This window comes from Lepidochelys kempii, chromosome 1 (assembly GCF_965140285.1).
Source record: "Lepidochelys kempii isolate rLepKem1 chromosome 1, rLepKem1.hap1, whole genome shotgun sequence".
NCBI classification, from domain to species: Eukaryota; Metazoa; Chordata; order Testudines; family Cheloniidae; genus Lepidochelys; species Lepidochelys kempii.
Window position 1 is genome coordinate 205,139,798 of NC_136380.1, and position 26,131 is coordinate 205,165,928.

Sequence of the window (26,131 nt, forward strand, 5' to 3'; positions counted from 1 at the left end):
ACGGTCTTTTCCTCCTCGCTCCACCCAAGACAACAGAAATAGAATCCACAGCAGGACTCCTGGGAGCATGGCCACAAATCCATCTAGCAAAGGTACTTATGTGGCCCCCACCACTGTAGTACCTGAGCACCTCACATTCTGTAATGTATTTATCCTCCCGACACCCCTGGGAGCTAGGGCAGTGCTATTAACGCCATCGTCACAGATGGGGACCCGAGGCATTGAGAGGCTAAGGGACCTGGCCAAGGTCACATGGGAAGTCTGTGGCACAGCAGGGAATTAAACTTTGGTCTCCCAAGTCCTAGGCTAGAGCCCTAATTAGTGGGCCATCCTTCCTTGTCAGATTTTAGAAGCGTACCCCTATATATCCCCCAGACACCCGTCGCTCATTTCAGTGGGGAAGGTGCTAGAACAGTCGTCCCCAAACTGTGGGGTGACAGGAACGTTCGGGGGGCCATGTGGTAGGGCCCAGGCCAACCTCCATGGTGGTGGTGAAGGAGCACCCCCCCCCAACCCAGCTCTGGCCCCAGCCCCAGCTCTGCTCCGCCCAGTTCCGCTCCCAGCCCAGCTCTGCCCTCACTCTCTCTGCCCCCAGGCCAGTTCCTCCCCCATCCCCGCCTTCAGCCCAAGCTCCTCTGCTGAGTGGACTGCACAGTAAAGGAGTGAGAGCGTGGACACATCCATTACTGGTAAGGGGGGAGCATGACAGGAAAAGTTGGGGCACCTCACTGCGCTAGAGACAAATAAAGGGCGCAGCGAAGGTGGAAACAAGAGAGCAAAGGGAGAGGAAGCAACAGGAATGGGAGAGGGACAGACCCCAGGAGAACAATCGAGGAGGACATGGGGAAGTGAAGGGGGATCCAGTGTTTTCCGCTGGCCCCTAGGCTCACACTCTCCTGATGACCCAGAATACATAGTTCTGTATTAGGTCTATTGACAAGAGCAGAAGCTTAGACTTTTAGGCACCAAATTCCACCCACTTTATAAGCTGGCTATAGGGACCCAGCACTAGACACCTGTCTACCTGCAGAGTAGTGTGGTCTGGGCAGTTCTCATACTAGCATTAGCAAGGGGATAAGTGTTTACCTGAAAGCTGATGGGAAGCCCAGTGGCAGTGTACCCGACTGGCACCACCAGACCCGGGATGCCTGTAAAGTTTCCAAGCTGCATGTATCTGCAAGAGAGTGAGGAAAAGTCACCTGCACGCTCACTGTTGGACTGCAGTGAAGTCATTTCTATGTGAAGAGGCAGAAACTGGAGCAGCTGCGATCTCTCTTGCTCGACAGCCAGTGCTCCTGTAGCCACTGCAGGTGGCAAAGGCAGGGACGGAGCAGCTGTGAGCTTCCCCAGCATTCTCCATACAGCCTGACCACAAACACATTTTACTGCCCAGCGCAAACAGCAGAGTTCTCACCTCATGGTCCGAAGTGTCGTTAGAACGTCATTGTTCCCAGTCAAGAGGTCAGCGTCGTGGATTCTTGGGGCAGTGCAAGCGGTGGCTGCATGAGAGAAACAGGCAACCAACAATCACCATCTCCTGCAGGCACAGTTCAGCCCCCTTGTGCCTCCCTTAAGGCACACGTTTGCTCTACCTCATCCCTGGAGTCAAGCCAAGTTCTTTTTGGTTTGTGCATCATCAGGAACAACTTTCCAACTAGAAAAGGAGTTTCTTGATGATGCACAACAGAGAATAGGTTTCAGAGTAGCAGCCGTGTTAGTCTGTATTCGCAAAAAGGAGGACTTGTGGCACTTTAGAGACTAACCAATTTGAGCATAAGCTTTCGTGAGCTACAGCTCCCTTCATCGATTCCTACTCCCTCCCTTGTAACCCTGCAGAGCCAGCACAGCTCAGTTAACAGGAGTGTTACAATTCTTATTTTAGTCAGCAAAATGAGAAGTTCTGACTGTGAAACATACAGGGAGCAGGTCTGCAAAGCAATTTTAAAGTCACATTTCCTTAGAGCTGGGGCAGAGCAAAGTAAGAATGTTTGACTCACGGTAGGTATAAAAGGTATACTTTTGCAAGTTCACATGGATTAAACATTAACCCTGGAAGCCAAGTGCATCAAACATATGTGCACATTTATGCCAAGAGTCTCACTCCAGGCCACAGTAAATCCCATGCCCAGCCCACAGAGCAGATACCCGGGGTGAGGATACAGTTCACGTTGGCGAAGATCTCTCGCAGAAAGCTCATGCTCCGAGTCCTCTGCCGATTTGCCTGCAAAGAGAAGGAGCTGGTATCAGTGCAAAGGTGGGATGTACCAAGGCGGCACCAATTTACAGAATGTACAGAGTCCTCTAGCAGTGCCTATCTCTGTCACCGGGGGTCACAGCCTCCTTCCCTGATAAAGAGCCAGCACCACCACAGACTCACTGATCGGACCCTATGCAAGAGGATGAGACCAAATGACTCCTCCCCATCTGGGCCCCTCTAAGCTTACGTCGGTTCTCATGCAGAGGACAGCACTGCTGGGTAACGTCTCTCCATGGCTCTCTACCTGGGTGCAGAGAGCTCCCAAGTGGGCTGTCTCCTCTACACCACCTCACCAGGCTGGGAGAAGCCTTCTTCTTTGCCTGCCTTCTCCCCCTCTTCCACAGCATGCTCCTCACCTTAATATAATCCAGAGCTGTGAACTGGGAAGCCAGAGCAAGGTTGAGCCGAGTCTCCAGATTCTGAAACACAAAGGAACTGTGGGTGAAGGCTGTGCACTCCAGCTGGTTTCCACTCCCATGCAGGGCAAAGGCTGAGAAAGCCCCAGATCCCACACACCATGAGCCCATCCATTCATGTGTAGTAGTGACTGATGCGGCTTGATACAAGTAAGGCTGATGCTAACATCTGCCGCTTACCATTTGCTGGAAGTGGGCGTTGAAGTCAGGCTGCAGGTAATCCCTCATCTCGCTGAGAATGCAGATCACATGTGCCACCCGCACCTCCTCCATCTCCGACAGGGGCACATCCACCACGGAGGCACCTAAAGCCTGCAGGTGCTCTACAGCTGAGCACGAAGCAGGAGGAGCAAAAGGAATGCACTATTCCTCGTGTTCAGAAGGCTACAGTGAGATGGCCGAGATTTAATCTCACATGACAAGAGGCTCTTTGCTCATATGATCACACAGTGCATGGGCAATAACACACCTGGCTGCATCTAGTTACAGGAAAAAACTGCAGGCCTTTTGTCCACTAGATCACAGCTACCCACGTGACAGAGCGGGCCCAGGGGTGAGGACTCAAGGGTCTGCTCTCAACTCTGCCACTGGCTTACTACATCGTGGGTAAGTTGCTTGCAGCTCAGTTACACAGTCTGTAAAAAGGACATCATAACGCTTCCCTGACTTTGCAAAGTGCTTCCAGATCTGCTGGGATGAATAATGCTAGACTAGTGTGAGGTTGCTATCAATGTTACTAGTCGGAGGCTCTCATCCAAAGAGCATTCAGAAAGGACAACGTGAAATTGAAGTCAAAGACTAAATCAACACGATGCTGCAAATTGAGTGGGCACTAAGTGGTTGCATGTATGTTGGTTACAGACACGGAAAGAGGAGTTGGGACTCATGAACCCTGTCCCTGACTGCTGCAGCCTCGCTACAGGAGCGTGACAATTCACTCAAGCTATCTGAGCCTCAATTTTGCCATCTGTAAAATGAGGATAAGGCAGTTTACCCGCCTCACTGGCATGCACACATTTCAAATATGAATTGGTGTTTGTACAATGCTATACAAGAGCTGAATATTATTAAAACATCTGACCTGCTTTCCAACCTGTAGTAATGTAGGTGGAGTTTGAGTCCCTCATGCATTCAGACCACCTCACAGTGTGCATTTTAATTAATATACTGACAATTTGCCCCAATGTATGACAGCAAAAGACATCTTGAGGCTACACACAAGGGAGCAGGCTTAAATCTGCTGTGGGAAACAGCTCTGAATTTCCTCGTTTCTGGGTAGCTAAAACTCAATCTTGATGCTGCATTTAATTAAGCAAAAATTCTTTGGTATTTTGAAGGAGTCTGTCATCTTGGCATCCAAGTATTGAATGCCGGTTATGAGGCAGAGGGGGGTCCTGAGGACTGCAAGGGACAATCTGAATTCAAAATTTACAGGGAGACACTGCAATAGTATTTATATATACAGTCACAATAGGAGTTGGAAATAGACAGGATAAATGCACTCAGGACAACAACAAAAACTCCGGAGGAGTTGGTCAGCAGCTAAACTCTGATGTGTGGATGACATATATTACACAGGCCATGGTGAGGTGTCTCCTCCACTACTGACAAGGTCCATCCTTGCTTAGTTTACAAGATTTGAGAAGTCCCCCTCCCCGCCCCCCAAGATACTATCCCTGCAGCACAGCTGATTTGGCTGTAGTCTAGGAAGTCCCAAATAGTGGGCTGACAGGAGCAGGACTCACAACCACATCTCCCACGCAACAAAGCACTAACACTAGGCTAGCAGACCATGCAAACCTAGAAGGGCTTTCAGAAGACAAGTCTATACGATTATATTGTAAATATGGTGGCGCATATGCTGGGTTATCCAACAGCAAAGGAACAAGCAGCCTAGAAGGCCAGCTTCAATGGTGGGGGAGTGGGCAAGGCTTCCATTTGAACTAAAATAAGCCCAAACCTACTTAGCTTTAAAACTCCAGCAAGATCAAGGTTATTCAGGGCACCATGGCCACTACAGCCAGCCAGCGGGAGCTAGGTTAGCCAAGGTTACAATTGCAAAACTCAAACGTGAGCTACACGAACAGAAGTACCCCTCAAGTGAGAGACAAGAGAACACGATACAGTTTGAGTGATGGTCAGCTGCCCCCAACAGACAACACATTTATCCTCCAAACTAACAAGGCTGCAGGCTGCCACAGGTTGGAGCCTCCGGGGCCTTTCTATCCTTTACTGCAGCTTTTTATGGGGACATGGGGGAGCAGCGATCAGAAATGGAGAAACATTTGCTCTACCTTTTTGGCAGACTTTCAAAATTTCTGCATCACAAGCCTGAAAGACAAGACAGAAAAAAAATCAACCAACCAACCAACCAACGGCCTTTATCAATTGTCATCCCCTCCTCCCCCTGGCTGAACCCAACACCAGCCTCCCCACCATCCTGAGCACTAAATTAAGGCCACATGCTCCTCTCCTCCTTGAAACACAGTCTTGGGCATAAATCCAACACATCCCACGCCACGGCTATTTTGAGGGCCCCAGCTCCAAGACCACACAGCCCTGCATTTGCTGCTCTGGAGGAGTGGGAGGAAAATAGAGCCATGGCACAGCTAATGCAGCACATGAACCCTTCCTTGCAGCATCAAGCCCAGTATACAGCCCCCCTCCGTCTGGCTTGGGTGGAAGGAACGTGACCTCAGCAGTCTTCTGGAGACAGGCAGTGGGCGCAGGGTAAAGCTGGCTGGAAAACGGAATTTCCATCCTGTGAGAAATCCCCATATTTCAAGGCTTGTTTTTGTCCCGAATTGGGGTGAAAAGCTGAAATACTGAAGTTTTTCACCGAATGAAGCGTTCTCACAAATGTCAATTCAGAAGCATAATGCAAACGGAAATGCTTCCTTTCCTAATGTTGATATTTCCATTTCTGCCATGGTATTTTAAGCTAAAAACTGTTTAAAAAAAAAAATGTTGCCATTCAAAATGCTGCTTCAGTGAAGTACAAAGTTTCATCCTAATCAGTGTTTTCTTCTGGAAAATTTCAATTTCAGTGGAACCGTGTTTTCCCTCAAAAAAGATTTTCGTTGTGAAGTTTCTGACCAGGTTGTAGTGCTAAGGGCAGCAAGGAGAAAGACCTCGGCAATCAATCCTTAGCTGGCAGGCTAGGGGAGGGGATGGCTGAATTGAAGGAGCTCCAACAGCTGACACAGTGCACCATAAAGAAAAGAAACAACAGGCACCTTAAAAAAAGTCCAGTTCACTCCCAGTTTTAAGCCCTTGAGGTCAGGGGTGAGGATTTCAGACAGGGATGGTTTTGGCTGCTGTAGTCCTGCAAGGGACAAACAAGAAGATCCCGTCAGGCAGGGACCTACCCACAGCAAGATATCTAACAGGTCATTAGCATGGGGGAGGCAGGCAGGGAGAAGGGGGATAATGGAGAGACATAGGCTCACTCACCATATGGGTACAGTGGATCTGGCTCAGCTAGGATGCTGAACGCAATGGCTGCATCGGTCACTGACGTACAAATGGGGCCTGTCCAGAATAAATGAAATGGTTACAAACATGACAAGAGGTGAGCAGGACACACCCACTCCCAGTGACACGCACTCTCATGCGGGGGCTTGCAACTGCTGTGGGTCTTCCCTGTGCTTGCACACGTGTGAAGTCACAGCGGTGGCACGAGAGCCCTCTTACCAAGGCTGACGGTGGAGTAGGAGAGTGGAAGGCAGCCGTGACAACTGATGCGCCCAAATGTACCTTCAAGCAAGACAGACACAGAGGTCAGATGGAGGAACAAACAGTATTAACTGGAGACAGACCAGTGCTGGGCAGCTCGGCAGACCCAGTCTTCCTAAAGTTCCTTGTTTGGGATCTGGGTTTTGGTTCAGGTCCATCTCTAGTATTAACCTAGAAGGGGATGAGACTAAATACCCTCAACCCTCCTCTTCTTGTGTGCCTCGAGTGAGATGGCATCAGTCCCACAGAGCTCTAGACTGGATTTCTTCATCAAGTCAATCAGGTTCAGAACCCTTCACAGAGGAGATTCCAAAGAATGCAAGGGGTGTGTGTTTTGGGGGGCGGGGGGGAAGGGGGGAGGAGACACGACACTAAATCTTTGGCTTAGGATTTGCTTCAGCTAGAAGCTAGCATTGATTACAGCACAAACATTTAAGAGATGGAAGAGACCTACAGTAGGACATTCCATCCTGCCACTCCCAGATGGCCCACAGCAGGGCTGCTTTCCTAAGTCTGGCCTCCAGTCCAATTTTCAGTTAGGGAAGAGTTTACTTTAGGGGAGGGACCAGTAGCGCATGTGCTCAGGGGGAAGTAGAACTAACATTTTGGAAACCAAGCTCTAGATCCTTGGGGAGCCTTTACAGAGCAGAAGTGACTAACCCCCACCTTTCTACTAGGAACCAAGATCCTTCTGCAAATACGCACGTGCTTAACTTTGAGCACATACGCAGTCCCACTGAGGTCAACAGGACTACTCATGCACGTGCTTAACTTTATTTGCCAGTAACACTGCCTTCCTACTTAGCAGTATTCCCTACCCACTTCTGACAAGTTCTGCCATAACCTGCTACACATGCCCCCTGCCCCACCTGAGAAAGGAGTACAAGTTCACTTGGGTATACTAATCCAGTGGTAACTGGTGCCCTAACTTGAGATACAGGGCTGGGGTGACCACCTTATTCAAAACTACAGAATTCCTAGGTTGGGAAAGATTTATTTACAGGCTGTAAATCAATCCTGGGTATTTGCAGAAGATCTCCAACAGAGGTAGATGGATTTACAACTTGGTGATTCTCTGCCCCCTTAGTTCTCTCCTCCCTGGAGTAGTACAGGAAAGAAGGGGCAAATTCAATGCTTGCGGAGGGAGACAACTTTCATGGTGTACATTCCAAACCCTTAACAGGATGGGGCCCAGCAATGTCATGTCAGAGATGCCTCTGGACCCTGAACCCAGAGCTTGTGGGGCTCATGCTGTGGCTTCCTTCCCTTCTAACCCCTTCCCCTCCAAAAAAACCAAGTCCCCACTCTCCAGCTCAGAATGACATCTACTTATTCCTGCTCCTTCAGCCAGGCCAAGTCACTGTGCCGGGGCTAGCAGACAAGAGGGGCTAGAGTACAGAGTGACCCAATTGTCATTTGGACTCATGGAGACGTTTACTGCCTAGCTGGTATATCCCCGTTTGGCTGCAAATGATTATTTTCATTTTAATTAAAATCCGTAAGATGCATGGTCACACAAGCTCTAAGTTTCTGAACAACAATTTAAAGTCACAAGTGAAATACAAGAGATCTCAGAAGTCAAATCCTTGTCACAGTTCGTTACAGCCACAAGCTGAACTGGCCCTATCATCCCAACCCTGCAGAGGGCTGGGGAACAGTTTCATGCTCAGGAGGGTATTGGCCTTTGTGTGGGCTCCCACCATCCCCAAGGAAATGCAGGATCCCCAGCCAAGTAAAGGGGGCAATACCTTTCAGCCCCACGACACCGCAGAAAGAAGCGGGAATCCTCACAGAGCCGCCTCCGTCAGTGCCAAGAGCCAATGGGCAAAGACCTACAGAGAAATGTGTCTTTGCATGGGACCATAAAGACTGTATACAGCCCTTCCCACACCATTTTCCCAGCATCTTTAACAGGAAAGAGAGGGCATATGGTACATCTGAAGCGCCCATCTCTACGAAGGGCAATACCCACTGACTTCCAAATCCCCTTACAGAGGCCCAACCACAAACCAGCAGCTTCTACACCAGACAAAGCACTGCATGGAAAGCCTATTTCCTCCAGCTGGCTTTTCGTGCTCCCAGGCCCCTCCCCTTGGATTCTGCCATCTTCTGTTCTCTGCCCGGCTCCTAAAACATCCCTGATGCATCTATCACAGGCCTCTTTCCACCCACCCACCAAACTTCTGCCACATCCCAGAATCTTCCCCAAAGGCTCCAGCAACTTCTGAAGTGGCCCTTTCCGCCGGCTGGGTTCAGTACATCTCACCTGCCGCCACAGCAGCAGCTGAGCCGCTGGAGCTTCCACCAGTGAAATGCCAGGGGTTGTATGGGTTCCTAGTGGTACCATGGAATCTGAAGGAGATAAAAGGACAGCGTAGACTCTCAAAAAGGTTGGACACACCTTAGGGCAGGGGAGGAACCAAAATCACGTTTCAGAAGAAGCCTAGCTTCCCCCGCACCAGGCACATTGCGCTACTCTCTAGGCATCCCGCTGCCTCGATTCAGACCCCCCCGACCCGCCAGGCACTCAAACCTTCACACGGCTAAGATGCTCTCCTTGCCACTGTGCAGGTGAGATGTGAGAATGTTCAACAGCTGAGTTACGTGACTGAGGGGTTTTTAAATTTACCTGAATGACCAAAAAAAGGAGGGATGGGGGAGTGTGCGTGTGACTTGTTTACCTGTTGGGGTTACAGCCAGTGGTTCCAGTCCCTAGTTCATGCATGTTTGAGACCCCAATAATGATCGCTCCAGCCTCCCGCAGCTTCCTGGTCACTGTAGCATCTTCAGTCTCTGGCTCTGTCCCAAGGTATGCTGTTCCCGCTCGGTGGTGGTAAGGCACCTTAGTAAGAAACAGAAGAGTGCATTAGGTGTACTGAACACATAAGATCCAGCAACTTCTTCTCCCAACAGCAGAACAGAACTCTCTAAGGAATCAGTGCCGATCTAGCCCAGATGCTCAAGGCATTATGATGAAATCTGAGCTGGGCAAGTACCATGGCTGCTTTTAGCCTTACCGCTAGGCAGGGTACTGCCTTCCTTGTGCTGGGGCTCTCTCTGGGGGCTACTTGAAATCAGAAAACCTAAAATCGAACAGTTACTATTTCCCTAACTGCTCTGTACAGGCGCTAGTTAGATATCAGGCTGGGGAGAGTACTAACACTATGTAGACAGTCAGGTAACAGTGACCCAATTTTGAATAAGGCTTGGAAATCTTTGGGTGGAGAGCGCTATAGAAGAATCAATGATAATTCCAACCTGCTGGCCAGATGGCAAACGATGGCTCTGCCTGGGCTCACACTGTGAAGCCAGGAACCTGCCAGTTTCCAGAGCCCTGGCTCCCACTGGGGCTGGCAGACGCCCCATCAGAGCTGTGGAGCTTGGAACACCAGCAGGTTTCCAATGGAAACATACTTGTGTTTGGCAAAACATTTTGCTTCAGTGAACTAGCATTTTCCAACGAACTCAAGTCCTAACTCCACCCCCCGCCCCCCCGCAATGTTAAGACTCCAATTGCCAGAGTCTGGCCAATGCTGAGAACTTTTGGAAATCCCATCCTCCAACTCTAGGATTAAGTTTACTGACTTTCTGCTTTGTCAGAAGAAGTAGTATCTCTTTTCCTCCTCCAGCCCCCTCCTACCTCCTCCATGCTGTTAGAAGTTACGATTCGAATACCAGATATGGAATATGCTTTTTATATGCTCATATTCCAGGGCTGGTCTTCCTGTTTTAGTCTAGCTACTGTAACTGCAGATTCTACTCTTATTCCCATAAATGCGTATACCTTTTTTCAAATATCTTACCGAGATGTTTGCCTTAACAACAACAACCTGAAGCAGTGAGATACTTTAAAAAAAAAAAAAAAGTGATTGGCCTGTGTAACACATTTCCTTTTATGCATTTTAAACTGAACTGCTTTTAAGTTCCTTTGAGTGTCCCTCAGCTGGAGGATACACAAGTGCTTATAGCCTTACACAGCGTGAGCTGGCCATACAACACTCCAACCATGAGGGAAACTCACAACTTTAATCTCTTCTTTCAAGCAGACTGGGATTCCATCCAGAAGAGAAAGGGGGCATTTATTCCTGTAACGAGTAGTGGAGGCTTCAGCCATCTGGAAAGAGAGAAAGATTTTCTTAACTGGACAATGGGATACGCCTGAGAAGACGGACATGATCAATATTGCAAACTAAATACAACCCAAAGAGATCTCCCCATGATGGGCCCGAGCCCTTCCACCATGGGCGAGAGGGGAGAAGCTACTGATCGATTATGTCTAGGTTCGGAGGTCATGGAGCAAAAGGAGACACAGGGTGGGAAAAATAGTGTGGACACCAAAGAAACACATCCTGGTTTAAGCAACATTCAGTAGGAACTGCAACTGCTGTAATATTAGTCTCCCCCTGGAGTAACTGAAATCGAGTCGTTTATGGCCCTGAGAGGGAGGGACTGAGGAAAACAGGAGAGAAGGGTGAAATATTCACACTTCATTCCAGCAATCACAACCCAGGATCTGAGAACATCTATGCAGCAGATGAGAGCAAGAGCCTTAGTCGCTCATATCCTCTTCTGCAGGGAAAGTGTGCCCATTCAGGTGACCATTGGCTGCTATCACTCTAGGGAGGAGGAAGCCCACTCCCACCAAAGGCAGACATACCTTCTGTATCTGCTCCCGGTCCCACTGCACAATTGCTCGGAGAGGGGGGCTGGATTTCTCACAGTCCTCCAGAGAGGAGATAATATTCTTAGCAACCTGAAAGGGCGTCAACTCCCCAGTCCTATAAAATAGGAGGAGAGTTTAGAGATTGGGATCCTATTACAATTCCCACCAGAGGTGCGGACTTTCTGTGTTCTCAGGTCATGCTCGACACCCACGCTGCCCCAGGCCCCACCCCACCCCTTCCTCCAATCCCCCACCCCGCCCTACTTCTTCCTGCCCCCTTCTGCCCCCCTCCAAACAGCTGATCGCAGCAGGCAGGAGGCACTGGGAGGGGGAGGAGTTGATTGACGGGGCCACTGGTGGGCGGGAGGCGCTGGGGGAGAGGGGGAGGAGCTGATCTGCAGGGCTGCTGGTGGGTGCTGAGCACCCACGGAGTCAGCGCCTGTGATTCCTGGGATGGTTCTCTGCTTTCCAGACATAGTTCTGAAGGAAAGCATCCTCTGGCAGGAAGGTGTTATGCCATCACCCTTTGGGCAGAGAACTGGATAGGGATCAATCAATCAATCAATCAGGAGCTGATCAGTGACACTCCCTAGACAGCTAGTTCTACTGAGCAACATGAAATGCTTCCTTCCCCATGAGAGCTCCTCTCCACAGCACTTCCGGCCCCAGAGAGAGAGACAGGAGCTGGAAACCCTGTCTGAAGCTTGGGAACACCAAGACCAGCAGGAGTGTTGTAGAGGACAGAGCTACAGGCAGAACCATTACACTTTCTCGGCGAAGGGTCCAAGGCAGAGGACCTTGCTTTGGCCAGAGGGTGGGCTGAACTCAAGAGCACAACATGGAAGTCAGCTTTTTGTGCAGGTCTCCTACTGACGATGAAGGCTGCAAACAGCCTCACAACATCACCTTCATGATCAACCCCCAAAAATGAGCCTTCAGAATGTCAATGTACCCTAAGGGGGAAAGGCTGCAGTAACACTTCCAGTAATTCTGGCTCTTAGATACGAGGTTGATGCATACACTTGAGATGCACAGACAGGTTACATGAGGTTAGGGCATGCAAACGCACGCACACACACACACCACAAGCCATGGGGTGGGCCCCACCTTTCCGTTTGTTCTGACGGAATAATTTGTGTTAGCATCAGAGATGGGCCTAAGGCACACAGCTCCTAGAAGTTTGGCCTGAACAAAATTCTCTCCCAATCTCTGGTCACTGCTCCCTAGAATTGTTTTGACCTTTTTATTCCAGTGACCTCTGGTCTGTTCACACTCACTGGGTGGAACTGTGTCAAATCGGGAGGACAAGCAGCAGGGACAGTAAGTGGAGGTTCTTCAGGATCCTCAAAGGCTCTTCACTGTGGTGACCTTCCATCCACCCGCCCAAAAACAACAAGTGAAACAAGGAATCTTCCCCCACTTTCCTACTTCACTGAGAAGACTACAGATAAGCCAGAGAGCTAGGAACTCAGATGTAGGTCCCCCACATAGAAGCACTTTGAGAGAGTTTGCAATTACTGGAAAGGTGTAAAAACCAATTAGGAAGAGGATTTATTCAGATTAGAGTGAAGAACTAGTAGTGATGGGATGAAGTTAAGAGGAGGTACATGTAGTAGGCCAAATTTTGGGGGAGAAATTCCTAACACAGATCCATTAGGTACAGGGAACCACATCAAGCTATGGAGGGGAAAAGGGAAGACAAGATGCCCTAATATTGTAGGTCTTTCCACCAATCATTTAATCTCACCTACCGGTAGCAGTTCAGATAGTCCTGGATCCCTTTGAAACTGAACCCAGTGTTGGCAGGATGAGACCTGCCAAGAGAGAAATAAAAAAGTGATGGTCAGCCGCCGAAGAACCTTCCTCGAGACTCACAATGCCAACGAGGGTGTGATGAGGTCCTGACCAGGAAAGCTTCAGCTACTACTTCGGATTCCAATGTAACAACCAGAAAACTTTCTTTGCCAAAATCCAAATGAAATTCAACTAACTGCTTTGGGCCCCTTTGAAAATATCAGCTGAGGTCTTTAGCTGTTAAGAAATCCCTCGCTATATAATGGTACAACGGTCTGATGGTATAACAGTTTGAGTCATGGAATTAAGGGTTTCACATCATTTAGGTACATTTGAATATTTTGCCGTAAGTCTTTTTAAATAAAAAACCTAAATACACTGATAGGCACACATTAGAACTGTCAGCAACTGAAATCCAGAGTTTGTAAGAAGGTTTAAGGAATAACTTGCCACAGAGAAATTACTATTCGTATTATTATTTGCATAGCACGAACAGTATGCTAGGCATGTTGAAGACTATACAAAAACCATGTTCCTTCCCCAAAAAGCTGACACTTAAAACACATCACAAAGAATAATTCAACATGCCATAAGCCTAAAAAGGATCTAATATATTGCTTTCTTTATTTTCTCGTATGGAATATGTTAGAATATCGAGACACACATGTACAAATCAGTTAAAACAGGTTAATTGGTAAGACAGACAAATCTGCATTTGACCAGTGTATGTTCTAAGCAAACATACAACTTTCCTAAGTATGTGGGTGATTAAGGCCTTGCCTTTAAACATGTTACCTAGTAAGCTGGAACTACATGCTGTTAAAAACTGTATCAGAACCTAATGTCGACAAGTTTCAACACCTTTTAAAAAGGCATTTCACTGGTCATAGTCAACACAGCTAACATACTCGGTGCGGGGGAAGGGCAGCAGCCCAGGGTAGAGCTTAGGATTGACTTCTATTCGATACTGGTGAGGCCTCATCTGGAGTACTGTGTCCAGTTTTGGGCTCCGCACTGCAAGAAGGATGTGGAGAAACTGGAGAGAGTCCAGCGAAGGGCAACAGAAATGAGTATGGGTCTGGAACACATGACTTATGAGGAGAGGCTGAGGGAACTGGGATTGTTTAGTCTATGGAAGAGAAGAATGAGGGGGGATTTGATAGCTGCTTTTAACTACCTGAAAGGTGGATCCAAAGAGGATGGATCTAGACTATTCTCAGTGATAGCAGATGACAGGACAAGGAGTAATGGTCTCAAGTTGCAGTGGCGGAGATTTAGATTGGATATTAGGAAAAACTTTTTCACTAGGAGGGTGGTGAAACGCTGGAATGCGTTACCTAGGGAGGTGGTGGAATCCCCTTCCTTAGAAGTTTTTAAGGTCAGGCTTGACAAAGCCCTGGCTGGGATGATTTAGTTGGGATTGGTCCTGCTCTGGGCAGGGGGTTGGACGAGATGGCCTCCAGAGGTCCCTTCCAACTCTGTTATTCTGTGATTCTATGACTATGAGCAGCTAACATGTTTTTAAAGTTGCTATAAATGGTCTAAAAACATTTAAGTACCTAGCACAAACAGTACTTAATTCAAATGCATCTTAAATTCAAAAAAGAGTTTTTCCCCCCCAGTCTAGACAACGGTTAATGAAGTAAGGGGTGCTTTCGGTATCCGAAGGTGCAGAGATAGCATGGGGAGATATTGAGTAAGGACAAAAACTGGAAAGGAAAGGATGCTGCACATTAGAATTCAGAAAGCAACGATGGGGGAAAAAAATTCCTTATGACTGGGGCCACTGTTTAAGACATACAGAAAGTCCCTTTGTTTTGGGAAACCTGATCTTGTCCAGACTACTGACAATGACATAATGACCCAGTACTCCATTAATACATACATACAACCCCCCTACTCCTTGCACATCATGCTGACCTTGTCTCCATCAACTGCTTGAGAATCTCCGATGTGTTTTTAGTCTCAGGCTTTTCCTTTCTTCCCTCAGCAGCAACCTCTGGAATAAACGTGGGGTCTTCATGGATATCAAGATAGTGCATGAGAGTGAAGTTATTCACCCTGCAAGAGAGACAGAGAGTCACTGCTTGAGCATGTAAGCCCCATCCTAACGTTTTCATTCACAAACACTTTGTTAAAAGGAAAATGCTTCTGGAGAGTTCTCCTTTTGAACAATGTGCACTGTTTTGCAGAACTACTAGAAAACAATTCTCTCTCTGTCACCACATTCCTCTGCAGAAGCGGAGCAGAAGGATTACTAGGTTATTCATTAATTTGTACATTCCAAGAAGGGACCACTGTGATCTGACATCCTGTCTAACACAGGCCATAACACTTCCCCAAAATAATTCCTAGAGCAGATCTTTTATATATATATTTTTACGTATCCTCTATAAAGGACAGCACACCACCATGGATTGATGCCCACACAATTCTCTTACTATTGAGAAGGAGGGTCCCAGGAAGAAACCAATGTCATTTAGAAACGAACATCCCCAGTGATCAAAGCCTGCTTCTGCACACATAGTGGAACACAGTGTGATGACAAAGGAGGTCTTCAATATCTGTGCCTTTCTGCAGCTGGACACATCAACGAAAATTGTCAAAGGAGACATCAGCTTTAACTAGCATTGTAAAGTTCTGCTCACCTGAGAACAGTAAAATTTTTCCTTCTAGGTTGAATAAAATATTTTTCCTTCCAGTGATCACTGTACGAAGACTGAGGCAGATTTTGTGCCTGTCATGAATATTTACCTGCGCAATCTGGCAAAGTCAGGTTAAAGCTGAAGAACAAGTCATGAATGACCACTCAGCCATTTTGTCAAATGGGTTGCAGAGAGCCATACCCTTGCATCCATCTTGTGATGTCCACATGGTATACACCAGTTGTTCTGTACAACTCTCCTCCTCTTTTACAACTTATTTCCTGATCCATTCCTAAATGGTGGGATCCCAGCTACCCCAGTCTGCTTGTTTTGCAATTCCTCCTACTTCCTAGAATATGTCAAGTCCTTAGCCATCAACCTGCAGACGCCCAAATTGTAACACAAGGAAAAATCCTGGCCCCATTAAAGTCAATGGGAGTTGTGTTCAGTCTAGCCAGGATTTCATCGCCAAGACAAAAATAAGGGTCAAAAACAGAAGTACAAGCACCTTCAAGTGATGTGGAGTTAAAAAAAAAAAAATTAACATATACACCATGGCCTACATCCTCAAGCATCAGGATCCCCCATTTCCAATGTTGATAACACACAGTAGTGAAACTGTATTCGCAAAAAGAAAAGGAGTACTTGTGGCACCTTAGAGACTAACCAATTTATTTGAGCATAAGCTTTCGTGAGCTACAGCTCACTTTCACAAAAGCTTATGCTCAAATAAATTGGTTAGTCTCTAAGGTACCACAAGTACTCCTTTTCTTTTTAGTAGTGAAACTGAGATATATATCAAGATGAGCATCAAAAGCAGGTATGTGTGGCTAAAACTCAAGACATTTTAGCAATCTGGCAGATGCAGGAAGCCCTTCTGCAATTGGTGCTCCATTTTTTATGCCTGAGAATAAGCAGAACAAGAGGAACTACAATCAAAATCAAAGTCTTTGCAAGGCAAAGAAAAAGGTAATTGCATATAGCTGAAGACAGACCACCACCAGGTTAAGAAGGTTCTTTATATTATGCTTCTTTAGAAATGTATCAAAGCCCCTTGTCCTATGCATTCTGTACTTTTTCATTTGACAGATAAGGTCCCCACTTCCCGCTTGTTCCTTATCCTGGCTCTGCTTTGTTTACTTTTGTTAATCAAAGTTGTCCAACTCTAGAAATAGAGTCTCTCACTTAAGAATCCTGACAGTCTGTGAAGCTGCTCCTGTCTCAAAAATGCCAAAGCATCAGTCAAGCTCCAAGCAATATACTTCCTGCTATCTATAGTCCAGTACGGGATTCCTTTTTTAGGATATGAAGAGGCTTTTCCCCCCCACCAGCTAAACTCAAACACTCCCATGTCCTTCTTTGTTAGGTACTTTGTGATGTGAATTCAAATAAGGATTAAATCTGCAGGTGACACTGAAATTGGAGTGGGAGCAAAACATGCAAGGAGAGCAGACCCAAACTGCAGAGTGACTTGGACAGATTATTAGAACACGGAGACCTGTAGGCAGGCAGAGGAGATTTGGTCCTAGAAAGCCCTGCACTTCCAGAGAGAAAATAAGCAGCACAGACACAAAATGAGGGCATGTATTCATATTCAAGCAATTGCACTAATCCTACAAAAGAAAGTTTATTTTTGTCTTGTCTCCATAACACCGTCCTAATGTGACTTTTGTGCAATCAAGTACTGTAGATGCCACAGGGAAGGTGAGGGCTGGGAATCAGGAGGCAAATTAAGGAAACGTCCATGAGGGTCCTGATTTTAAGGAATGATCCACTGTAGAAGAGCGTGACAGTTTCTGTCCTTGTTAATTTGCATTTCTTTTGGAGGTATTCAGTATCTCTAGACCACACTTCATCCACTAGCCATCACCTTCAGCCCCCAACTAAACCCCCTCCAATGCATCATCAAGGATCTACAACCTATCCTGAAGGATGACCCATCACTCTCACAGATCTTGGGAGACAGGCCAGTCCTTGCTTACAGACAGCCCCCCAACCTGAAGCAAACACTCACCAGCAACCACACACCACACAACAAAAACACTAACTGAGGAACTGATCCTTGCAACAAAGCCCGTTGCCTACTGTGTCCACATATCTATTCAGGGGATACCATCATAGGGCCTAATCACATCAGCCACACTATCAGAGGCTCGTTCACCTGCACATCTACCAATGTGATATATGCCATCATGTGCCAGCAATGCCCCTCTGCCATGTACATTGGCCAAAGTGGACAGTCTCTACGTAAAAGAAAAAATGGACACAAATCAGACATCCAGAATTATAACATTCAAAAACCAATCGGAGAGCACTTCAATCTCACTGGTCACGCGATTACAGACCTAAAAGTTGCAATTCTTCAACAAAAAGCTTCAAAAACAGACTCCAACGAGAGACTGCTGAATTGGAATTAATTTGCAAACTGGACACCATTACCTTAGGCTTGAATAAAGACTGGGAGTGGATGTGTCATTACACAAAGTAAAACTATTTCCCCATGAAGAAAAGGAGTACTTGTGGCACCTTAGAGACTAACCAATTTGAACATAAGCTCAAACTGGTTAGTCTCTAAGGTGCCACAAGTACTCCTTTTCTTTTTGCGAATACAGACTAACATGGCTGCTACTCTGAAACCTGTCATTATTTCCCCATGTTTATTCCCCTCCATACTGTTCCTCACACATTCTTGTCAACTGCTGGAAATGGCCCATCTTAATTAACACTACAAAAGGTTTTTTTTTTTTCCTCTCTCTCTCTCCTGCTATTAATAGCTCACCTTACCTGATCACTCTTGTTACAGTGTGTATGGCAATACCCATTGTTTTGTTCTCTGTGTATATAAAATCTCCGCACTGTATTTTCCACTGCATGCATCCGATGAAGTGAGCTGTAGCTCACGAAAGCTTATGTTCAAACAAATCTGTTAGTCTCTAAGGTGCCACAAGTCCTCCTTTTCTTTTTATAGACCACACTGTAGATCCTACCTAAAACCAGTCATGTTTAAAGTGTTCTTAGCCCTACAGGGAAGAACCTTAAAATGTATTGGGATCTGCAAGATATTGCCCACCAAATTATAAGCAATACTTGTGGACTGCACTGCGAGCTTGAATTACAACTGCCTCTTCAGATTAAAGTGCACACAATTAAGGGCATGTTCAAGACTGAATACACTGAAAAGGCAACTGGAAGGTCTGGAATAAACTAAACCAAAACCTTCGATCTGAACACTTCAAAGAGAATTAATTATCAATTTGGCTCTGACTCTCACGTGACCCATGATGCATTGTACCTCAAAGTAGCACCCTGTAACCCCCATATTCATCATCTGTATATGGTTATATTTCATACAAAGCATGCATATGAAAGGTCATGATCTGCTGAAACTCATTCTGTCAAAAATATGTACATCATCATTGTATACGGAGTTATAAAATTTTGCTATATGGTTGTTATTGAAATATGTTGCAAGTCTGGGAGTCGCCCCCTGTTTGTTCTCCAGTGGCATCAAAGGAGATGACCCACACTCAGGTGGGAGTTAAATGACCATCACCGCCCATTGACCAGCAGGGAAATTGTAAATAAGATTTCCAATTCAATAAGAGATAGTTGCACAAGCACTACATAATGATGATTGCTCAACTCTGTGACTTAAGGTCCACTAAGACATGTTTGGGCTAGTGAATTGAGAGTATAAAATAAAGAGCAGTGGCATCATGAGATTACCCTTCTCCTTCCCCACCTACTTTGACGGCAAGAAGAATGTTTGCAAGAGGAGAGACTTTGAACTGGAAAGATTGGTCCCAGGCTGAGAAGATAATTCAGCCTGCGTATGAAGAGTATAACCTGTCAGCAACATCCAGTGGGGGTGAGAAAAGCTGTTTGATTCAAATCTTACTGAGACTGAAAGTTTAGTATTTAGAATGTGTGTTTACTTTTATTTCTTACATAACTACCTCTGACCTTTATGCCTATAATTTATAATCACTTAAAAAAAATCTATCTTTCTGTAGTCAAACTTATTTTAATGTTTAATCCTAACCAGTGAGTTTATCTAGAATGCTTGGGGAATCTGCTCAGATTACAAAGATTGGTGCATGTCCATTTCCTTTGATGAAGTGTCAAACTAATTAATGAGCTTGCATTGTTCAAGAGAAGGTCTTAAGCAGTGTAAGAGGGTACATTTCTGGGGGTACAAAGCTGGGGGGATTTCCTGGTGTCTCTATCTGTATAGTTCATAAGTGGCTTAGAGGGCATTCGTGCAATTTAGCTGGGTGTGTGCCTGTATACTGTTGACTGAGTGATCACAACATCTGGAGGGGTTTGCTGCTTGTCACTGGCAAAGCATCATGAGAGACAGCCCAGGCTGGAGAGTTAAGGGGGCACAGCAGTCCCCCAGTTTCAGGTTGTACCTCAGAGATCTGTCACAGCCCCTTATTGCTCTCCTGCCCCTACTAGAGGTGAACAAAAACATCAGTATAACTCGAATTTTGAGAAAGATGAGATTGCTCTTTAGTAAGAACATATGAGACGGCAGAGAGGCAACAGGTTTCCAAGCATAAGGTTGGCTGTGAAAAGAAAGGGTTAAAATCTTCCCTGATAGAAAATCTGAATATCATCAAATTAGAAAATTTTTTAAAAAGCCAGCAAATACCAGGGTCTCTGCTCAATAGTTCTGCCCACTCTCTTCAGGGCCCTAGGAAAATCCCAAATTACATCGACTTCCCCTTTAAAGAGGTCACTGCTGATACCCCAGATTTGTTAACAATGCAAAACCTCAGAGTGCAGATATGGAACACATTCTTACCTCAATAAAAGCGGTACTACACAAAACTGCCCGAAAGCCTAGACAAGAAAAGAAAAGAGGATGAAAAACAGATAGAATTCGTTTACAGCCAATTCTGCCTTCGCCCCTCTCTCCCGCAACTGAGAGTGCTTGCTGTAGGGAGCTCTATGCTATAAGGAAACTGTAATACAAACCAAAGATATGAGAATTCCATTCATGCAGTACTTAAAGGGAAACTGTCAAACAGCTTGAGGCCATAGATTTGGTCCACGTTTACAGAATCCTGAACATTCCTGATATATGTTCCTTCCATTCACTAGCCAAAACACATCAGTACCCATCCCTCAGAGAGGCACAATCCCAAAAGCCATGTGCTCACAGACAAGAAACAAAAAAGTTAAGTCAGCCACAAGAAATCTGTAAGTTCCATCCACAATCCTTGTAGCTTTCTGCAAAACAAACTCTGAATAAAAGAGTTATGAAGCTTATTGAATCCATTGCAAGGAGCTTTCACAATGCCATTAATACTCTGTTGCCCTGATATACCAGTGAACCTGCTCCCCTTCCTCAAAGCTAGTGATCTCAGTAAAGCATTAGAAATGTAAATGTTCCACACTAGGAACGAAGGCATTCAAACTCTATTTTTATGCCTTTGCTAATGTGGCAATATTAACGATTCCAGAGATCGGTCATGTTCTGCCCTGATTTAACAGGGCAAGAGTGAGCTTAAGAATTAATTATTGACAGAATTCAGGGTAGGGAAAAATGTGCTGAAATTTTCTATAGGCATCTTATTCCCTGTGTTTAGGTAAAAAGGTAGAAAAGATCAATAGACTAAATTATTAACTTGTATTTATAATAGCTCCTTCCTTCTGAGATCAACATGTTTTACAAATGTAAACAAAGATTAAACCCCTAAGATACTCCTCTGAGGTTTGGAAATATTTTCATTCCCATTTTACATATGGGGAAACTGAAGCACAGGGAGGCAATGTGACTAGCCTGGGGCACACAGAGACAGTGACAGAACTGGGAATAGAATCCTCGCTCCCAGTCCTGTGCTTTAGCCATAAAGACAGCTCCATTAAGAAAAATTCCCTGTAGCTAGTTTTCCCTCCCTGTAGTTGTCATGCTCAGGAACAAGCCACACAATTAAACAGGGGGACGGGAGATGTAATTTATGTCGCTCTCGCAATAGCTCTTGTACATAGCTTTAAAAAGAAAGCTGCTACACCAATATGTTGTAAAGGCAAAACATGTTACAAAAACCTATTCTGGAGCTGAGGCAATGGCAAATGTGTTCTGTCTGGTCACGTACCAAGATCACCTTAAACTGGGGGTCAGTCACTTATTACTATCAGCACTCTGCTGTGCACGAATCACATGGCTGTGCCAGGATCAGAGAAGAGATCAGGAGCAGCCAGGGAGGTAGGAATAAATCAATGGACCAAGAAAAGCTTAAAAATTCTCAGGAAACTGGTGAGGTGAGATTTCACTGTTTGGACGGTGGATTCTCAGGTTCATCTGCTGAGGGTAAAGTCATAAACAGCTGGAATGGTCATGATTTTTTCCATGTGGAAAGTGGTTTTTATACTTGGCCTCAGCTGCAGGCTTTCCCTAAGGAGTTCAGAATGTATTGTAAGCAAATATTTACCAGTCATGGGGCCCTGGAGAATGCCTGTCTCCACATGGAGCTTTTTTTTTTTTCCTTCTAAAAGCACCCCACATTATAGTAGTATAGATCAGCTACTGGTGTTTTAAATAAACATGTCCTCTAAACCTGCTCAGAACAGGGAAATGGCCATTCTAAAAGGGTGAAGTTTGTTTTATTCCAAAATGTTTTCACTGACAAACCTTAGGTAACTGGACTGGTGAACTTCCCAGTGCAAATTGGCAATGTTCACTGCTTTGTTTACCTACCAGCACCTGCACTGGTAAAGCTTGATCAGAGTACTTCTCAGACAGTCAACCGGTTAAACTGGCCATTCTTGTTACAGGAGCCTAGGTTTGTGCGATCTCTCAAAGAATCACAGGGCATGAGTTGCAGAAATGGACAAATCCTGATCACTTTTACTCATGTGACTAGCCCCCTGGCTTCAACATGATTACTTGTGTGAGTGAAGCTAGCTGGATCTGGTCCCATGCAACAGAAATTCCAGTTTTCTTCTTTCAAGCAGCAATTATAAACAGTGAGGGGAAAATACTGGAGTTTTAAATTGTAAAACACACGTCAGTGTCCTCCCACTGACTAGGTTTAGGACTAAAACATAGAATTTGTTTTAAAAAGAAGGGACATGCAAGAGTTTACATACATTTAAGAAATGGCTTTTCCACAAGGCAATTTTTATTCTTATTCCAATGAAAAAACAAAAACAAACAAAACTTCCCCTGCAGTGCTGGAAACCCAAATGACAACTTTTTGCTAGGCATTTCATAGATGACTGGTACTATATTCATAGATGACTGGTACTATATAATCAATCAACAATAGGACATGAGAATCAGAAAGTGCAACTGTCAGATGCAGAAAGGAAATTATTAAATGCTTTGGGGGCATTGACCATCTTTTAAGTAAGAGAGAGAGAGAGAGAGTGTGAGTGTGAGTACACAGCACCTAAGTCAATGGGGGACTGATCCCAGACTAGGGCTGCTAGAGGATACTGCAGTGCAAATCATAAATGATATTTACAACACTCTTACAGTTTTAATGGTTTATCCATGTTGTTGGTAACTTAGAGAAAGGATTTAGGTAAATTAGATGTATTCAAGTCAGCAAGGTCTGATGAAATTCATCCTAGGGTACTTAAGGAACTAGCTGAAGCCATCTTGAAACTGTTAGCAATTATCTTTGAGAACTCAAAGAGGATCTGTCAGGTCCCAGAAAACTGGAGAAGGTCAAATACAGTACCTATCTTTAAGGAAGCGGAACACAGAGTACGCAGGGAATTATAGACTGGTAAACCTAACTTCAATAGCTGGGAAGATACTAGAATAAATTATTAAACAGTTAGTTTGTAAGCACTTGGAGGATAACAGGATTATAAGGAATAACCAACATCAATTTGTCATCATGCCAAAGCAAACTAATTTCCTTCTTTGAAGGGGTTACTGGCCAAGTGGATTTGGGGACCCAGTAGATGAGTTATATCTTCATTTTAGTAAGGCTTTTGATACAGTCCCACATCAAGTTCTTATAAGCAAACTGGAGAAACATAGTCTACATTAAGTTACTATAAAGTGGATGCACAACTGGTTGAAAGATTTTACTCAGAAGAGTAGTTATCAATGGTTTGCTGTCAAATGGGGAAGGTGTATCCAGTAGGATCCCACAGGGGTCAGTCTTCAGTCCAATAGCATTTAATATTTTCAATAATGATTTGGATAATGGAATGGAGAGTGTGCTTATAAAATCTGCAGATGACACCAAGGTGGGTGGGGTTGCTAGCACTTTGGAGGACAGGATTAGAATTCAAAACAACCCTGACAAATTGGAAAATTGGTCTGAAATCAACAGGATAAAATTCAATGAAGATAAGTACAAAAAACTAAAGAAGGAAAAATCAAATGCACAACAAAAAGGGGCTAGATGGTAATACTGCTGAAAAAAAAATCTGTGGGTAAGAATGGATGACAAACTGAGTATGAGTGAACAATCAGCTGAAGTAGCAAAAAGGACTAATATTCTGGGGTGCATTAACAGGAATGTCGTACGTTAGACCCAGGAGGTAATTGTCCTGTTCTATTTGGCAGTGGTGAGGCCTCAGCTGGAGTACTGTATTGAGTTCTGAGCACCACACTTTAGGAAAGATGAGGATTAACTGGAGACAGTATAGAGGAAAGCAACAAAAGTAATAAAAGGTTTAAAAAAACCTGACCTATGAGGAAAGGTTAAAAAAAAAACAACACACTAGGCATGTTAAGTCTTGAGAAAAAAAAAACTGAGGGGGACCTGATAACTGCGTTCAGATATGTTAAGGGCGGTCATAAAGAGGACAGGGATCAATTATTCTGTGTCCACTGAAAATAGGACAAGAAGTAATGGGCTTAATCTTCAGTAATGGAAATGTAGGTCAGATATTAGGAAAAGCTTTCTAACTTGTAAGGATAGTTAAGCACTGGAACAGGCTTCCAAGGGAGGTTGTGGAATCCACATCATTGGAGGTTTTTAAGAACAGGTTGGACAAACACCTGTCAGGGACGGTGTAGGTTTAATTAGTCCTGCTTCAGTGTAGGGGGCAGGACTTGAGGTCCCTGTCAGGTGAACATTTCTATGATTTTATTATTTAATGCCAATGAGTCATGATGACAGCATCCCTTACTGCCTCTAGGGGTGGCATTAGAGAAGTGATGTTAAGTGGTCAGAGCACTGGAAGGTAAGAATCTCTTGATTTCTAATCCTGAGTCTATCACAAACTAAGAACTAAACATTTAGGCCATGTCTACAGGAAGCAAAAGAGATGTATTTTTAGCATGTCTAAACTAAGGTCTGGTCTACACTACAGACCTATATTGGTATAACTATATTGTTCAGGGGTGTGAAAAATCCACACCCCAGAGCAACATATTTATACTGGCCTAACCCCCCTCCCCGCCCCCTTCCCCAACACAGATAGCGCTGTGTCAACCTGAGAGCTTTGCCTGCCAACATAGCTACCACTCGGGGAGACAGATTAACTACATTGAGGGGAAAGCTTTCTCCCATCCTGCCTAGGAGCATCTTCACTTAAGCCCTACAGCCATCTGCTGCAGTGTTTTAAGTGTTGACCTGCCCTACATTGTAGTTCTACAGCTACCTTGTCCTCACTAGGATTTTGACAGAGGTTAGCGTTAATAAAGGTTTTAAAAATGGTCTTCACCCTGGTGAAGACAAAGCTTGAAGGGCTCCTTACTTGGGCTCCTCCCCTCTCTTAAGCAAGCGGGGGTTAATTCAGAGCTGCCTCCCTGGAGAAGGGGAGGCTGTCAGCAATAACAGCTGTAAAGCAGCTGGCAAATGAGACAGGTGCCAAATCCCATTCTCACTGGGGCGGGGCGGGCGCCTCCCAGCACCGGGCAGGTACTCACCGTGTTAGCCACATGGACAAAGAGGCGCAGCGGGAAGCCGGAGAGCGTGGGACCCCACTGGGGAGAGACAGAGAGAGAGGGGGGAGTGCTGCGGGCGGGGATGGGGGGATGGAGCCTCCCCGCCCCGTCGCCCCCGGGGGAGACACCCCAACCCCACCGCCGGGGCGGGAGGCGAAGCCCCCTTTGCCCGACCCCACTCCCCCGCCGGGGGTCAGCCCCCCCAGCCCGGCCCGGCGCTCACTGCGTCCCGCGGGGGCTGGTGACCGCTGTCCCCGGCCCGGCCCGGCTCCCGGCGCTGGAAGGCGGCGCGGGGGGTCCCGGGGCGGCGCCGCACGAAGCCCAGATAGAAGAGCAGGAGCGCGGCCGCCAGCGAGAGCAGCAGCGGCAGCGCCATGACGATCCGCAGCAGCCCTCAGGGGCTGGGGGAGGCGCGGGGAGTTTGCAGGGTGGGCGAGGAGGAGGCGCGTCGCACAGGAAAGGGACACCGAGCCCATTGGGAGGGGTTTACACGGGAGGAAGAGCGAAGGCGGTGGGGCGTGGCACTGGGCGGGGCGATTGCAGGAGGAGGGAGAGAAGGGTCTGCGGCTGGGAGCTTGCACAGTAGGGGTGCACACTGCGCAGGGAAGGGGTGAGGGCATGCACGGGGGGGTTGCACAGGGAAGGGGTGAGGGCATGCACGGGGGGGGGTGCACGGGGAGGGGCAAAGGAACAGCAGCGGGGGGTTGCACAGGGAAGGGATAATAAGGGAGTGCAGCGGGGTGAGGGTTGCAGAGG

The 26,131-nt window shown here is 46.2% G+C and overlaps 2 protein-coding genes across 4 annotated transcripts in view; one reads left to right on the top strand and one right to left on the bottom strand.

The window, feature by feature from the left end:
* Positions 1-25,870, bottom strand: part of LOC140896939 (uncharacterized) — a 30,008-nt gene extending 4,138 nt beyond the window's left edge. The window contains exons 1-19 of one of the 3 annotated variants that reach the window (XM_073309124.2): positions 25,599-25,870; positions 25,358-25,414; positions 20,318-20,355; positions 14,786-14,926; positions 12,823-12,885; positions 11,066-11,186; positions 10,430-10,522; positions 9,090-9,250; positions 8,675-8,760; positions 8,157-8,240; positions 6,367-6,429; positions 6,127-6,204; positions 5,910-5,998; positions 4,968-5,004; positions 2,854-3,002; positions 2,614-2,676; positions 2,146-2,221; positions 1,415-1,499; positions 1,087-1,174 (exon numbers count right to left, since the gene is read on the bottom strand). In XM_073309124.2, coding sequence (XP_073165225.1) covers positions 1,087-1,174; positions 1,415-1,499; positions 2,146-2,221; positions 2,614-2,676; positions 2,854-3,002; positions 4,968-5,004; positions 5,910-5,998; positions 6,127-6,204; positions 6,367-6,429; positions 8,157-8,240; positions 8,675-8,760; positions 9,090-9,250; positions 10,430-10,522; positions 11,066-11,186; positions 12,823-12,885; positions 14,786-14,926; positions 20,318-20,355; positions 25,358-25,414; positions 25,599-25,751 — 1,725 coding nt within the window. In that variant the 5' untranslated portion in view covers positions 25,752-25,870. Of the gene's footprint in view, positions 1-1,086; positions 1,175-1,414; positions 1,500-2,145; positions 2,222-2,613; positions 2,677-2,853; positions 3,003-4,967; positions 5,005-5,909; positions 5,999-6,126; positions 6,205-6,366; positions 6,430-8,156; positions 8,241-8,674; positions 8,761-9,089; positions 9,251-10,429; positions 10,523-11,065; positions 11,187-12,822; positions 12,886-14,785; positions 14,927-15,306; positions 15,446-20,317; positions 20,356-25,357; positions 25,415-25,598 lie in introns of those variants that run through there. The other 2 variants (XM_073309131.2, XM_073309141.2) reach the window with 2 other exon arrangements.
* A 96-nt stretch (positions 25,871-25,966) lies between these two features.
* CHD1L (chromodomain helicase DNA binding protein 1 like) overlaps positions 25,967-26,131 on the top strand; it is a 38,866-nt gene continuing 38,701 nt past the window's right edge. Inside the window, exon 1 of the mRNA XM_073309112.1 lies at positions 25,967-25,985. The gene's annotated coding sequence lies outside the window, so the exon portion shown is untranslated. The remainder of the gene's footprint in view (positions 25,986-26,131) is intronic.